Below are 17,009 nucleotides of genomic sequence, written 5' to 3'. Positions count from 1 at the left end.
ATGGCTTTGCTCATTGCCTCCACCACCGATGCACACACACCTCCATGTCTCGAGTTTCTCTCTTTCCACAGTATGTAGATAGAGGTCTGAAGAGCGAGCTTAAGAAGGATAGTGTTAAGCTTATTGCGGTTTGAGTTTAGTACGGAGGACACAGTGTCTTCCCAATCTGGAGTGATCACTGATCCAAGTGGCCCTTCAGCAATGTTCATCCAAACCGTAAAGGTATAGGGGCAGGAGAAATAGAGATGATCTCGGCTCTCATCTCTTTCACCGCAGAAAATGGCTAATTTTTATTATGTATACATGTGTAAACATGTGTAATATTCCGATTTAACATTTAATACCAATAGAAAATATATTTATGACATGCATATTCATATTTAGACAATCAGACTAGTCTCCATGAAGACAAGCTATTCTTTGGTCTCTAGTAGTGGAAGTAATTAAATAGAGACAAAACGTTATCACTGATAATACATATATACAATACACATAAAATTAGTTGTAACCACGGACCAAACTTACCAGAACAAGTTGTAGATGAGAATCAGTTTATGTGCTCCTTTCTATCGCTACAACTTTGCCTCCACCCATGGACACAACATATTACATATGAGTTTCTTTCTAAGAGGTGTTGGTCTTTGCGGTATTCTGAAGAGCAGCAGCATATATAGACGAATTGGGATCGGTTCTGAGGTGAGAGAGAAGGTGTTGTACATCAGGTCGGAGAGAATCTGCTGCTCTTCCGATTAAAGCCAATATGTCTGGTCTCGGCTTGCTGCTACTTTGAACTGCTCCTCCTTGTCCCTCGTAGTGAACAACATGGTGTCTGCAAAACCAAAAGAAACAAGCTCCCATTAAAGTCTTAACACAACTAAATCATTTAATTATTATTCGGAAATAGACAATGAATCCATTTTTTTAGGTATTTAAGAAGCTCACAGGAAATCGATAAGATCTGCAATCTGGGATGCTTCAACAGGGACCTGTGTCTGCGAGTTTTTTCCGAAAACATCTACCATTGTGCTCAAGAGAAGGGCTAGCGTCTGTTGAGAAACAGAGAAGAATACCAAAGTCAAAAATAGACAAGAAAGAAACACAAAGTCTAAGGTTTGTAAGACCGGTTCGGTATGTGTAGGAGCCATGAGAGTTACCTTGTTAAAGAGCGCATGGGTGTTAGCAAGCCTGGGAAGAAGTGGTCCCATAATACGGAATACGACTCTAAGCATTGCAACAGATGTCACAGGCCGGAGGTTCTTGATGATGAGATGCGTGCCATCAAGCCATTCTTGTGGGAGATTGCTGAAGAAAGCGTGAAGCAAGGCCACTATATTCCCTGTAAAGAAGACACAACCGATACAACATGTATAAAGAACAATTCACCCCCATGTAGGATACAGAAGCTATATATATATATATATAGTGAGTACCAATGGCGGTTGAGGTGTTGTCCTGAGCAGCCCATGTAGGATCCATCAGAGCATATCCAACAGCCGAGTCTAGCTCACCTTGTGATCTCTTCCCGTCAGTAAGCCACCACGTTTCCCTTACCACACGTGAAGCCTCCATGTAAAGCTGCGTGTGAAAATCTGGAGGGAGCTGAGCAAGCAGAAGCCCGCAAGCTTGAATCAACAGACACGACAGCTGTTGACATGTGTAACCGCTTCTAGAGACAAAGCTCGCTGTGTTCATACAAGTAGACCGGCTTGCGCTCATGGAGTCAGTGCTCCCTCCCGAGGGAGACGTAGGCAGTACCGAGCCTTGCCCCACTCCGTTTGCAGCGCCGTGGAAGCCGTTGCCGGATTGAATAAGCGTGGACTGTATGTTGACGATTATCTGGACAAGAGAGGAGACAATCTGAGAAGCTGAGACAGGAAGAGAGAGGATCTCGATCACAGCCGTTTCGAGAACCAGTTGAGTGTAAGTTCCAGGGTCTTGGATCTGATAGAAAGCTTTCTGTCCCTCAGAGGCGTTTGCTGGTCCGGGCTGAGATGCTCCTGGAGTTTTCCCATGAAGAGGTCTCGCTGAGGTGTTTAACATGTCCGCCATTGAGCCAGACCTTGAGCTACAGTTGCTGCTGCTAAGTGGAGGTATGACGTTGTTTACGAGATTCAACAAAAGAGTGGCGAAGTAATCAAGAGGAGGGCATGTAGGGGAACTTGGGTTGCTGATGTACTGAGGGAATGATTCAGAGAATGGAATCTTGCTGAGACCAAGGACTCTGAGAATCTTCACAACAAGTTGACCGGGAAGATGACCGTAGAAATAGGCGAGGATGTCGCGGACAAACGTGAATCTGAGAGGATGATAAGCCAGGAAATGAGAGTAGGCAGTCAGAATTTTATCAGCTGTATCCATGGCATTGTTCTCGATTAGCCTGTACACCACTAGAGGTATAACTGGAAGCAAACGCGCCGCAATATCATCAAAGAACGTTGGATACCTGTTAACATTACCAATCAAGTCATGTAATAGGAGTGAGCTTTTGTTAGAAAACAGTGAGAGTGAAATGGGATAAGACAACGTTACCTGTCTTTCCAAGAAAGATGGTTACCAAGAGCCTTCTGGAGTTCATTGCGTTTGAATACCTGTGTGAAAAGCCAGTGTTCAGGAGGCCCACGGTTTGCGCAGTACATGTTAATCCTCTGCATAAGCTCCGGTCTCTCAAGTAGAATTTTCTGTAAATAAAACAAAATCCTTAAATATTTTTATAAGATCTTACAAGTAAAAGCATGAACGAACATACAGCAATTATCAAGGCGTGGGGATCATCATCACGGTCAATGAGCGCCAGAATAAAAATGTCGAGTGGAAGCATTTCATGTGTCCAGAAGAAAAACGCAAGATTTGCATCATGCTTATCTAGAATCTCCTGAAAAAATATATATAATATAAGAAAAAATGGAATGAGAAAAAAAAGTGAGGTCGATCAATCTAGGAAACCTTTATATTGTGTCCTCGCTGAAGGTCTACATGAACTTTGTGAAGCAAAACATCTACCAAAGTGTATATGTTAGCAGTGACTTCTTCAGGTGAAACCTCTCTCAGCACCCTTGCCTGACAATAAGGGAAAATCATACAACTATTTCAATTAACAATCTGTAAGTTTGAAGAGACAGAAATAGGTACACAGAGGATTAGCCAGTAGTCTGATTATTTAGATCATAGGCCAAAACTGGCATTAACAAATTACTGATTTATTTTTTATATATTTTACATTTAAATTAATATTATTGCTTAGTTTAACAGATTTAGACTCTCATTAGATCAATTTAGATTAATTTTAACCGATTTAAAGCGGTTAAAACCAATATGAGTTGGGATTTTAAGAAAATAATTTGGCTATAACCAATTTGCTTAGAACATTAGAAGTGAGTAAGCAAAGAAAACAAACCAGATTAGCGCTGTTGACGTTATCAGGGTGGCCTTGCATCAGCATACAAGCACCAGCGCATAGATACTGACGGTGCTGAGGAAAACTGTGACTGAGGTACGTCATAACGTAAGCAGGTTCAGCAGACGGTGAAAGAAGCTGAGTGCACTGGTTTATCACAGTTGTCTCAGCCTGTTGCCAAGCCTGGATTGATAGCCCCCTCTTGTCTACCCGTCCCATCAAAGCCTCACGGAGAAGAGACGGGAAATGCCGCAGCGTCTTCTCTGACCATGTATGCTGACTCGTCGCGAGTATCTGTTCCAACATGGTTTGCAGATAAACCAAGTGATCAGCATCTGCGATTCCACGTGTTTTGATTGTGATGGCAAGAGTCATGATTGTTATGCGGTTCAATGTCTCGGTGAATTCCGTTGGCCCCTGGTGACAATGACATAACAACAGTTATTTAACACTTCAATCATCATGGCACAAGGAACAGTTACTACTAACACTTACTTTTCCTTCCCGTTTAACAGAGAAGAAGTCTCTGAGTGATAAAATGAGATTCATGCACAAGTTTTCGGCTAGTCTGAATATACGGTGGTCGCCACGTTTTGCTTTCAGTGCAGAGATTATTTTAGTAACATCATACATTAAGGTTTTGCTTTTTCCTTGGTATCTGCAAAAAGGTGCACCAATAAGCATCAGTAACTTTGTTTTGTCTAACTACGAGGATGATCATTTCTACCTGTATAGAGGAAGCAAACGATAGTTCAGAATCTCAAGAACAAGTAAAGTCACCCCTGGCTTGCTTAGCAGAGAAGCACTTCTCTGGGCCAATTGCTACAGAAAAGTTAACCAAACTCATGAATCGCTTATGATCAAATCAGAAGGCAGAAGAAGGAACCAAATAGCTTACACTGAAATGTGAACGGAACATAGAGTGAGGAGAAATGAGGAGCAACCTTGTGTATGTCTCAACCATTGCAATGCTAGGAACAACCTGCAAGAAGATCATTACATCAGTTAACATATATAACATCCTTGTCAGACAAAGTGGTAAACAAACCTGGCTAACAAACAAAGCTTCTTCCATCTGAAGGGCTAATTTCAAGCACAAGTTCATTGAAAAGCCAGATAACAGTGACATTGGTAATGGGGTCACTTCCTGCATCATCATTACTCTTTCGTTTGGTTGCAACCCTGGTAACTCAGCCATGCCGGAAGAAGACAGCCAGTTTATAACTGTTTCACACGCCGGTTGTGCCATGGTGTAGGAAACAACCCAAAACATGCCAATGGACCTATCATCCAAATTCATATAATCCATCATCCGCTCTCCTACAAACAAGAAACAGAAAATGAGAGGGGAGTTTTCTCTAAGCGTTAAGGAGTTGCCTAGGATCTTCTTACCTTTGCTTCTCCACCACTCATCAATCTGTTTTCCCTTCAAGAGCTGGTCATTGTTTAGGTAAGCCCTAGTTGTTGCGCTTAGTGACCAAATCCGTAGGTTCTGACAACTGCTTACGAAGTCAAGCAACACGCTTTGAGGGTTATTAGGATCGGTTCTATCTTCCCTATGAAATGATAAGATCTTCCTGGTAGTCTCCACCTGAGAGATAGAGCGGAAGTTATAATGTCAGAGCTCAAAGAAAAGGAAGTGAATTTTGCAGCTGTAAAAGGACCTTTTTAAGATCGGAGTTCAAAGCAGTCATCACAAGCTCCACGCGTATTATTTGTGCAAGCAACCACGTCACATGATTCGTTCGAAGAATATGGTTATCATCACCGTTAAGGCGTAACACCAACTTGTCAATAAAATCAACAAAATCAGTACATCCACTTTTGATTAGGAAGAAGAATATATCTGAGAAAACAAGCCACTCTTGCCAGCAATTTGCATCTGCATAGAGGGGGAAAAAGCAAAACAGAGACCAAGTTAATAACAAGAAAGATCAAAGACAAATGATAAGGAAAAACAAAACATTGCCTGAGTTGGTCAGCTTAAGAAGCTCAACAATCCTGTCAATGATTGCCTCACAAATCATGTCAGAAGTGAAAACAGCACCAGGGATAGGCCCTGCTTGTGAAGAAGGTCTATAACAGGGAGCCACAACAAGAACACGCTTCCACCAGTCCGGCGAAGGCGTAGTTCGAATAGCATGCCTAATGCAACGCACTGCTCTCTCCCAGTCCAGGCTTCCTTGTGGAATAGACATTGCCAGATCCTACCAAACCAAAAAAAAAAGGATTCAAATTCAAATAAAGACCTTATTATACAAGTATAAGCAATGAAAGTAATCACCTCTCCACATAAAGGTTCCCCAAGTACACTTGGATAAGTAATAGGCGAGTAGCGAAGGTGAGCCACAGCTTCAACCGAAACATTGGCAGGTGTCTGAGACGAGATCCGATGGGTACCAAACGTTGGACAGTGGAGATGTTGGTCCAACATGAGCATGTGCATAGCCATAGCATCTCGCCTCCGGTGTATCTCCATGACAAGAGTGAACAACCCTTCATCATCAGGTATGTTCTCTATAAACTGCAAACCACTGCGCAGTAACTCATAAAACGGGATCCGAGATTTACCCTCTTCCACCAACAGCCAAATCACTTCCAAACAGCTCCTTAACCATTCAGCCAAACTCTTCTCAGCTCCCATCTCTCTCATGTCCCAGTTCACAAGCCAGTTCATCAAGTACTGAAAGATGTCGGCATGAGTGATGGGTTTGAGATTAAACTCAATGCCGATCAAGATAATCTTGCAACTGATCTGACGCAGACTGTTTACAGCTGCAGCTCTTACGCGTTGACTACTTCTCACAGCAGTATCTTTCGCCAAAGGAGTTACAGGAGCTTGTTCATTACCGGAAGGTCCTGGAGAACCAATACCCACAGGAACTAAAGACTGTGAAGAAGTAGTAGCAGAAGAAGCAGCCGTTGCTGCTTGGTTTAGTGAGGCCTCAGCAGCGGAGACCGAGGAGAGAAGGGATGGTAAGAAGGTATCCCAGTTAACGTAACCAATTCTGAACAATGCACGCAAGGCAAAGAGAAGAAACTCAGCTCTAGGTGCATGGTTGCTACACTGTAACACCATAGTTACCAAAACCGACTCTGTGATTGCTCTTAACTGATCAGGGTCCTGATTGATAATAAGAGCTGGGATATAAGCAGTTATGTAACAGAAAAAATTAACAAAGATGAAAGCTTTTTTTTTTTTTCTACATTGAATTGGGTTTGAAGCTGCTGGAAGTCCACAATGAAGTGCTCGTTTCCAGGTGGTAAGTCTCTACTTGGAGCATGAACACGCTTCTGAGACTTGTTCCTATGACAAAAAAAAAAAAAGAATGGATTTTTATTACCTAAAATCAATGTAAATGAAGGAGGTAAGGATGGTGGAAACCTACGGAGGATCTCGAACAGGCTCATCAGGCTTTTGCCGGCTTCCTCTCTGTCAAAAAGGTGAAACAATTTTCAGCGAGAAAATAAAAAAACTCAAAGTGGGAGGAGATTGATATATATACCCCTAAGTAGAGATTGAAGAGGTCGATGATCTTGGCACGCGCGGGATGAAACTGGTACGATCTAGATGATGAAGGAGCAGTGATTGTGCGCTGCTGCTGCGATTGATCCATTTGAATGAGATCTTTCTTTTTGTGTTTACTTTGATTCTTGTATACGAGGTTTTGGGTTTAAAAGCTAAACTCTTTTCTTCTTTTTTTCTTCAAGGAGGCAAGAACAACACAAGCTTGTTTTTGTTTCCAATCTGACTCTATTTATGTCCTAAACAGACAGACTTACGTCAGCAATTTTTTTTTTCATTTTGGCGAAAACGATACATTATAGTTCACAATGAGTCGCAAAACCTATTCTTGATTTGAATTAAAGAGTTTGTCTTTGGGAGATTAACAATTTAACACATTGAACTCGAGATAAATAGTGTGAATACAGGACTGAGGAATCGAAAGGGAAGGAGTAATTCAAGATGGTCTTTAAAAATTAAAAAAAAAAAGATTGGATGAACTTTTTCTCATTGGTGATCTAGGGGTTCCACAGCAGTCTTGAATAGAAGAACATAAACCTTGTCGATCTGGAAATATATGAACCCTCCGATGGAATGAGTGACGTACGAACCAAAGCTGGTCCCAACGATGCAGTGCCACGCAGGACCATATGCAGAATCAAAGTCCTGAAACAACATAAGACACAGATGGAGATTTTTGTTTCATGAGTAGAGAGCAAAAAGTAAAGTTTATACACCTGATTGCAAGTTTAAATTCGATTTGTCACAAAGGGACAGAAGCTCAAGTTAGGAGAAAACAAAGAGATAAGCAATATATCAACATATCAAGAGAACACTGAGACAAACAGAAAGCCACTCTACTGGTGCTGCTGCTAACAGATAAGTGAAAAGTTATTTTTTTTTGTGCTCAACCACTTTGTGAAACAATGCCTCTCTACTTTCATTCACATTTCAGACCCAAAACAAATCTTTGCACTTGTGAGAAGCAATGCCTCTATCACTAGCCACCTATGAGGAATTGGGCGACTTCACAAATTCTTAGCACCAAAGAGTGCTTCCTTTTCATCAATAAGATAAAACCAAAACCTAACCATCAAGGCCCTCTAAGTAAGAACACTATCCCTAGATTTTTAAGTAGGAACGAACACAAACCCTGAGTCATGTACAATTCTATGGAAACGCTGCATAAATTAACAATTCTATATATGTGGAGGACTAGTACAAAATTTTAACAGAAAGGACTTATCAGAAAACAACCGACTTCTTTGTAGAAAGGAATTTTCTGTTTGGAGAAGATTCATTTCCAAAATCAAAATGCTTCAGATGTATCATCAGGTAGCACCGTAGCATCTAACTCTAATAGCACAGAAAAAAAAGAAGCTTCTAGATAAAATCCAGGATAGCAAATGGTGCATGCTAGGCCTCATAAGTGATGGCCTTATCTCAGCTCAAAAAGCCAAGTAACAAGAAACATCCACTTTCAAGACATAACACCAAGAGATTCATACTATTATCATCCCAATACAGAAACGACCCAAGTTGAGTAGACTATTAACAGAAGCTACGTCAATTAGACTCTACTAACTCAGCTCAAAAACCATATAAGAGAAAATCAAATCTCCAGATTTGTCACACAAGCACACAAAAAGAGTGCTACTTGAAACATGGACCTAAGACCCACTACTTGATCTGTTTCAAAACTTTCAAAACTCACTCCACAGAGCTAGACTCCTTCAATAATGCGATAAAGACATGATTTTTAAGCGAGAGACAGAGAAAAAGATGCAACCTTTTTTAGGGCAAGAGCGAGTCTTTTGTTGTCGGCTTTACCAGGCGTGGCATTCAATATCTCACGGGACAAACTGAAAGCCCTGTTCTGAACAGGGAGAGGCATATCTGAAGCTCGAACACGGACATTGAACTCTTCTTTGAGGTCGTGCTGCTCTTTAGCCTTCTTCTTTTGTTGTATCAAACTGTTCAAGAACTTGCTTCTTCTCTCTAGTTCCATCTCAACTCCTTCCATCTTTCTATCGCTCTCGCATCACTCAGCTATGGGATCTCCTTTTTTAGTTCTTTTTTCCTCCTTCGAATCGGAGAAAAAACAAGGTAGACTCTCACTTTAGGGCTGGTTTTAGTTCGGAGCGAGCACCATCTGTTTGCGGAAATGTCTCCGAGTAGAGTCGTGTGATGAATGACAGACAAAATAGCGTTCTTGTTTTAGCGGAAAGCAGCTGACTTGTCCAAAGATAAATTCCTAATTATTAGTATAACACACCTTTAATTAATGTTTTTATTATATAATAATTACTTGGGAATTTTACTGCAAAAAAATGATAATTTATCTTACACAGTGAAATTTTTGGTACTTTTTGACAATGGTTAGTTACTCTTGCACTTTGTGAAAATTCATATCAATTTAATGGTAAGCCAAAAATATAAAGAAAAGTACAATATATGATATTACATACTTGAGCACTTAGAAAAAATATATTTATGATGAAATTGTTGTGGAAAGAGTAATTTTAAAAATGATAAAGAGTAATTTTAAAAATGATCTAAAAGTATTAGTAGATATGAGAATCCACTAAAAGCACACAATATTCAAAAAAATGTTTTATCATTATGATCAAACAATCCGTTAGCTAGAACATTTGGTATCTAAAAAATTGTCGGTTTTCGTTTCTATGCATCTTGTGAACGAGTTTGCATTTTCATTTCACAAACAAAAGCGATATACACTATTGTGGTTCCGGCCCATTATTATATTCCCAAACCCATCAAAATATTTCAGAGGGTATTAACGTCAAACCGTAATTTGGCTTTTACGGCACAAAAGGGAGAGCTGCGTTTGCCTGTTTGTGGTACTTTCTCTATATAAATATACACTCGAGGTCACAACTTCCAAATCCAAACAACACATAACTAGAAGAGACACTTGCATGTCACAAAAGTCCAACACACATAGAACAGAATAAATCATGGAGAAACCTCTTCTTCATCCATCACTTATCTTCTTCTTAGCAACTCTCCTCCCATTAGTATTGACCGTCCACTCCCAACCCTCTCCATTACCATCAGACGATTCAGATTTCATCCGTACGAGCTGCAACGCAACCTTGTACCCTGACCTCTGTGTCTCCTCTCTTTCAAACTTCTCAAGCTCCGTTAACAACGACTCAGCTCTCTTGGCTCGAGCCGCAATCTCCGTCACTCTCACCAAGGCTCTCGAGCTAGGCTCATACCTCTCCAACGTTACCGCTCTCCTCAAGAGCCAGGAGGACAATGGGGGCCACCCAACCGCAGCCGCTGTCTTCCATGACTGCTTTGAGAATCTTAAAGATGCCGTCGGTGAAATGAAAGGCTCGATGAAACAGATGAGGGACTTGGTCTCCACTGGCTCGCTTGAGTCGTTCAGGTTCCAGATGAGCAACGTGCAGACTTGGCTTAGTGCGGCTTTAACCGATGAGGAGACTTGTACGGATGGGTTTAAAGACGTTCAAGATGAGCCGAGAAAAGATGAGGTATGCGCTCGGGTGGATGACGTCAAGAAGTTGACTAGTAATGCGTTAGCTCTAGTTAACCGATGCGTCGATAAGGCGATACATTGATCTCTATTCATCAAATATTCTTCTTTCTTTTGATCAATTGAGAAAATAAATTATTGCTTTTGTGTTTTGTTTGTCACGCGTGCATGATATATATGTATAACAAGATAAGTCTGTTTGTTATTGGCTGAAATGAAATTGGAGGGATATATTACGTACAAGTTGTTAACGCTTTTCGTTTGTGGAAATTACTGAAATAAACCAGGTTGTGGAAAGATTTAGTGGTCTATTTTCCTTTTCTTTTTCTTTTTGTCTTTTACAACGTATAAATCGTTAAAAAACCTAATAGCTACAAAATTGTATGAGTTGAAAAATGCTTTTAGTTTTTTTTATTGAGAATAGACAAAAATAAGTTGACTTTATTTGAAATTGAAATTAAATGGTAGATTAAATAAGTTTTATGTCCTTGTGTTGAGTGGTGAAAAATACAGAAAATGAAAGAATTAGAAGAATCTGGCAAAAAGAATTTTAGAAAATGCTAGAAAACAAAAATTAAAACGTCTTAAAAACACAACTGATTGATTTTTAAACGCAAACCAGAAGTGCCATTAGTTACAACCTAAATAAGACACTTATTTGTAGGAATGAATAAGTCACGTTATTAATATATAATGGCTGATGATGTTATGTATATTAAAAATCAAAAGTATATCATGGCTAATGTATGCATGCGCTGTAATTCCACAAATACATTGGCCGTGATATGTTAATGCCCAACAATCTCTAGAGCTAAGTTAATTCAACATGCATTGCAATGTATAAGCGCATACAATTAACCTTTTGTCCCCATTTTCTAATATATTATGTATATCAGTATACATACATCTACTTATCTGCATATGTGTATGAAGATATATATTATGTATCAGTTCGTGAAGTAATACATGAAGTAGTACATGTGTGTGTCATGAAGATGGGCTGAGTTGGAGTTCGTGTCTTATGATGTTCGTGGGTTTGTTAAGCTTAGAGAAGAAGTAATATATTACTGGAAAAAGAAAAGGCAAAAAGTTATTTTTTAAAGAAAAAAAAGAAAGTTGCTTAAGTTGCTTTTGGAAAAACTTGTGGAGCAAGTTTTGGTTATCTACATAAGAAGGACGTGCCTCCATGGAGAAATGTGTCTCTACTAAAAAGAAGAAAAGTCGAGAGATCGTTTTGGTGTTGCTTGTGTGATCAAGTCTTTGGTGTCATCCAGAATAGTCCTAAGAAGACATGATCCCAAGCAGATACTTGACATGTTCCTCCTCTTCGTAGTGGTTCCGTTACATGCCTCATTTCATAGGGAACCTCAAAGTCATCGATTCTCCCGAGAGTTCACAATTACTGCGCGCATGATATTGGAGAATCTCATTGCTATTACTCAAACAAGCATGAAACGTATGCTTGCATATTCGTCCATATCTTTTTATTGGGAAACTCCGTCCTCGTGCCCGAGGTTTTAATTGGGCGGAACCAATCTACTAATTCTTTGATTTCAGTTAGTAAGAGGGATCTTGACTTTATCTGGTATTAACCGCGAGCTACGAGCAAATAAAACACCTTTCAACAGTATATTTGTCCCTATATTTTCTTTGTATTGGGAATCATAACTGGTGTAATGGTCTTTATGGATTGATCACGAGTTGAAATATGGTTAGGGCTCTTATGTGCCTTGACCCTTTTGGGCCGGTTGTGGGCGAGGAGGGATTCGAACCCCCGACACCGTGGTTCGTAGTCTTCCCTAATGAATATGCTCTTTTTAAAAATTAGAGTTGATGTCGAAGAAAAACTCGTAAGAAAAGATATCCATATAGATATCAATATATTACTTGTGACTTTCTTTGTTACAAAACACTAATTTGAATTCAGAATTATCAAAGAATTGATAAAATAACTAAGACGAGTCTTGCCAATCAAAAAATATTTGAAATTTTTAGGATTTGCCGAAAAAAGTAATTTTTTTAATTATATATATGTTTGTTATCTGATATGAAAAAAAATAAAAGAAGGATGTGGAAAACAAGATAGGAATTGTTTACAATGACACCATTAGGACCCCTTAAAGGTTCTAACCAGGGAGCACGCAGATCCCAAAGCAATTTACGCCAAGGACTGTCGTTAACAAAATATATTATTTCTTGCTATGGAGCCCGTAAAAGAGTTGTAGATACTGCGGTGAAATAACTTCGATGAGAAGAAAAAAGAGGGCGTTAAAAGACCCTACTGGTCTAACCCTAGACACTCTAAGATCCTTTTTCAAACCTGCTCCCATTTCGAGGCGGAAAGGAAAATTCAGAATGTAAGAGTAGGTAACCCGTTCCCTGTGTCTTTGTTTCTATTGCATTCCTCTGCGTAAGGTGTTGACGTAGTTGGTGAAGTACTTCCTAGAAGTGGAAGATTGAAGTCTGAACTCAGAGGGAGTTTAGCTCGGGGTTTGGAGGATCCTGATAAACAGAAGTCTAGAATCTAGGGTGAGTTTTAGCTTAAGATTAGGCTAATCCTAAAGGATTCTTATAATAGAAAAGATCGGTGTAAGACTTTCTTATTTTAGTGAATTCGAAAAGAGAAACTTGTGTCTTTTACTTTCTGCATTTTAATTTTCTGTTCTCGCTACATTAATACACTAGTGTATGCCACTACCGTCCATGTTTATATCTAATGCTATTTAGTTCCACTTAAGTGCGGGAATAGAAATGATAAAATATAGTGTTTGGTGCACCAGACGTAGATTCGTAAAACGTGATTATTCCTAATATTGATACACCAACCGTGTGTTACAAAAAAAAAAAAAGATACAACAACCGTAAGTGCTTATATCTTTGATCAATAATTCGATAGTGCATATGATTATGAGAAGATTTTCGTCAACACAATATCAATCAAGATCTTCGTCAACACAGCATCAAAGTTTATGAGATTCAAACTCAAAACCAATAGATAATGGTAAACCGTAGCACATGCGGGCTACGGTTACCAGTCTAGTTAGTAGTGACTAAAACAAGGAATCTTATAGATCAGTCTTTTGTAATCGTTTAGATGTCTGCGTTTAAATAGATGCGTTTTGTATTGTACATAATAATTTTGAGAGTAAGATTAATCCATATCTCCAAGAGTAGAAATGACCATGCAGATTCACTTGCAAAAATAAGTACAACCAAAAATGTATTTTTATCGTATAAACAAGTCATGATCGGATAGACTTGTTCCTCGAAATAATCTCTTTTCCGATCAAAACTTAGTTTAATCATATAGGCAGATTCTAAAAAAAGATGACTATGCATCCAACACAGTTATTTTAAAATAAGAAAAGTGTAAAAAGAATTGAGTCATAAGATTTTGATTAGTTAGTTTTTTTTTTTGAAGATAATTGATTAGTTAGTTTTGTACATTCATTTTCTTCAAATCAAACATTGCAGTTAGCTAAGTTCTTGATTAATTAGTTTTTTTTCAGCAGTGTAATATAAATACAAACCAAAAATCTATGGTCCAGTATTTAAAAGGAAAATCCCTATATAGAAACCAATTTATTCATAAATTTATAATTGAGTTGGAAGTATATGTTCATGAAATAAGAACCCGTGAACCCTTTGAAGTTGACCACAATCCCATGTCTTTGTCGTCATAGGACACGAAGGATCATGGTAGAAACTCTGTCACACTTGCCGAGCCTCACGCTTTTTCCAGTTTATAAGATAATGAATATATATCGCTAATACATTATTGTACAACCAAAGAAGTTAACGTCCCGCGCCAGACTCAAGTAAAAAGTCTTGTTTCTCTCTCTCCCCAAAAAAACCTCTCGCATCTCTCTAAAACACACGACGGAACCCTAACTCCGGCCCGGTTAATCCGGTGCCGGAGGCATCTCTCCTTCCTTTTCTCTCTTTTTTTCTTTGCTTTCTCTCCTCTTCCTTGATCTTGGCTGATATGCTCGTGTGCTCTGGGTCGGAGTTCCTCTCAAAGTTTTTGATTGAAACTGACAGTGGTAAGATCTGGCGCTTGGAGTCGCGGCGAGGTCAACGAGATGGCGGGAGGAAGAAAGTCGGCTTTTAGGGTTATTGGAAGAAACAGATCTGGTTTTCCCCTTTTTCAGATCTCGTTGATTCCGGTCCGGTGACGGCGCGTGGCTCGGGAGACGCCCTCTGCTCCTTGATTCTACGTCTCCAGAAGACGGTGAGGCGAGCGGAGGAAGACTCGACGGCGGATGGACAGGGTATCGTTCTCTGATTTTGGAGAACACATGAACAATGACTCCCGCCGATAAAAATGGTCAACAGGAAGATATTATAGCGGTGGTTCATGGTGGTGACACATTACCCTAGTGCTGAAAGTTTTATCTTTTGGTGTGTGTCTCACTTCTCTGAAAGTCCGAAGAGCTATACCGACCGGCGTTCTACGGAGCCGAAACCCGATTTTCATTCGGATCTTGTGTCCGTTTTAGGCTGAGGGTCGCAACGTTCGAAGACCAAGAGAATGAGGAGGTCCCGATTATGCACTTTGGTGAAGAGGCTATTGGGTCATGAGCTTTAATGTCGATCATTAGGATCCTTAGCAGTTCCAATCTTATTTCGGTGAAGTCTGTAATTCTGTTGTGTTAGTAGACGTTTGATGTACCATGAGGTCAATTTAGGTGTGGTAGAAGAGATGAATCAGTCCGAGTCGTGTATTGATTTCATTCTCATGGTGGTCCAATATGCATTGAGTTAAGGTTAGGTAATGTTAGTTCCAATCAAGTGAGCTAGGATGATACTAGACCAACTCAATGCATTTGTGGTGAAAGTCTATTGTGGTCAAGTATGTTCTTGTATCATGATTTGGTTAATGATTTGGTTAATGAAAGTAGTTGTTGAGTTAAAAAAAAAAGAAGTTAACGTCCCTAACTGAGCAAATTCTGCAAGTCACTAAAAAGCATTTTTGTTCGGTAGAATATGCCATCAAATTCTTTTAATATATATTTTAAATGAGAAATTACTTTATTGATTTCTACTGACGTGTCATTCATACATGTAGTCTGAAAAAAATCTTTATAATTTCATTAGTCGATGATTTTTAATTTTATTTATTTTAATCAAATCTAAAAAATCATATAATCAATTAATATTAGTTGCCAAACTATTTACATAATTTTATGCATAATCATTTATAGTATTAAATGGTATCAAATATGAAAATTCTATATAATACTTCATCACTCTATTTTTCATTAATAGTTTAATTATAAATTATATGAAGTATGTTGTTAACAATTTGTTAGTAAAATTAATATACTAGCTTTATTTTTCTATTATAAACAAACGTTATTTTTCTATATAAGTCATAAATACATATATAAAACATATAATTTTAATAAAAATATTATAATAACTATTGATGCATCATATAACGAGTTTATTAATTATTTAAAATAGTTTAAGATCATCAGTGATGATTAATATTTTTTTTAAACCTTAAAGTCATTTATATTGATTCATTAATAATGATTTATACCATATATATAATAGTATATAATTATATAAATATTTGGTAAAATTTATAAGGTTTTAAATCATCAATAATGATTATTATATCCTTAATAAGAGCTTACAAATAAATATATAAAGATCTATTCAAAATGTTACAAATATTTATAAAGAAAAATTTATCGTTATTTATGGGAGTTTAGAAAATGTTTATGATGGTTAATAGGTTTTAAATAATCACAGAAATTTTAAAATCTTTATAAAATTATTTATAGGAGTTTACAAAATATTTATAAAATCTTTATAAAATTATTTAAAGTTAAGATTTTAAATTATTTATCATTGATAACAAATTATTTTTCTTGAGTTATAAAACCATTTATTAGGATTTATGAAACTATTTATAAAGATTTATGAAACTATTTATAAAGATTCTAAAACTTCTGAGAAATAATTCATAAAATTTAAAATTTGTAAATATTTTATGTATTATTTATAATTGTATAGTTTCCTTTATAAGAGGTTTTAAATGTTATCAAATCAGAATCAATTGCAAAATATTATTTCTTACCAGTTCATCATTTTCAAAAAAAAAATTCAAAATATTTTTTTTTTATTTTATCTAAACAGTAACCAGAAAAATTATATCAATCATAAAAAATCCAAAGAATATTATGAATAAAAGTATATTCCTAAATTTATGAATTTTTTTATATTCTTAACTTTTTATTAAATCAACAGAATTTACATATATATATATATATATTGTTTTGTTTCTTCTTAATAAATTTTATGTGTTTATACTTTAGTTGCAAGTGTGAGTCTATTTGTCATACTAGTTGATGTTTTGATCTACAAACAAATTAAATTATACATACATACATATATATGTTCTAACAATAATGTTATAAAACAATTTTAATAAAATATTGATTTGTAAAAGATGTAAATTTTTTTAAACTAAATACTACATAAATCCTATTTAAAATTCTAAAAAGTATTACTCCCTCAGTACCATTTTAACTGATGTTTAAGGTTTTTACACAAAGATTAAGAAAATACAAATTTCT

The 17,009-nt window shown here is 37.4% G+C and overlaps 3 protein-coding genes across 3 annotated transcripts; 1 reads left to right on the top strand and 2 right to left on the bottom strand.

Annotated features, from left to right (window-relative positions):
• Window positions 1-308: 308 nt before the first annotated feature.
• LOC108811998 (mediator of RNA polymerase II transcription subunit 23) lies at window positions 309-7,151 on the bottom strand. The gene is made up of 19 exons (XM_018584126.2): window positions 6,901-7,151; window positions 6,784-6,827; window positions 6,602-6,701; window positions 5,679-6,518; window positions 5,364-5,601; window positions 5,059-5,276; window positions 4,787-4,985; window positions 4,443-4,714; window positions 4,293-4,376; window positions 4,122-4,216; window positions 3,890-4,052; window positions 3,395-3,811; window positions 2,944-3,057; window positions 2,747-2,872; window positions 2,530-2,678; window positions 1,431-2,443; window positions 1,155-1,336; window positions 943-1,046; window positions 309-829 (listed from the first exon to the last, which is right to left on the bottom strand). Exons 1-19 carry the CDS (start codon window positions 7,009-7,011, stop codon window positions 625-627), a joined length of 4,674 nt encoding a protein of 1,557 aa, XP_018439628.1. The 5' UTR covers window positions 7,012-7,151; the 3' UTR covers window positions 309-624.
• Window positions 7,152-7,266: 115 nt separating this feature from the next.
• LOC108811999 (dynein light chain 1, cytoplasmic) lies at window positions 7,267-9,120 on the bottom strand. The gene is made up of 2 exons (XM_018584127.2): window positions 8,689-9,120; window positions 7,267-7,565 (listed from the first exon to the last, which is right to left on the bottom strand). The coding sequence occupies exons 1-2, from the start codon at window positions 8,920-8,922 to the stop codon at window positions 7,407-7,409; spliced, it is 393 nt and encodes a 130-aa protein (XP_018439629.1). The 5' UTR covers window positions 8,923-9,120; the 3' UTR covers window positions 7,267-7,406.
• Window positions 9,121-9,795: 675 nt separating this feature from the next.
• On the top strand, window positions 9,796-10,731 carry LOC108811066 (21 kDa protein). Its single transcript, XM_018583125.2, has one exon. It carries the CDS (start codon window positions 9,878-9,880, stop codon window positions 10,505-10,507), a length of 630 nt encoding a protein of 209 aa, XP_018438627.1. The 5' UTR covers window positions 9,796-9,877; the 3' UTR covers window positions 10,508-10,731.
• The last annotated feature ends 6,278 nt before the right edge of the window (window positions 10,732-17,009 follow it).

This window comes from Raphanus sativus, chromosome 6 (genome assembly GCF_000801105.2).
Source record: "Raphanus sativus cultivar WK10039 chromosome 6, ASM80110v3, whole genome shotgun sequence".
Taxonomy (NCBI): Eukaryota; Viridiplantae; Streptophyta; class Magnoliopsida; order Brassicales; family Brassicaceae; genus Raphanus; species Raphanus sativus.
The sequence above is the reverse complement of the archived record's forward strand: the minus strand, read 5'-3'. Positions and strand labels throughout refer to the sequence as shown.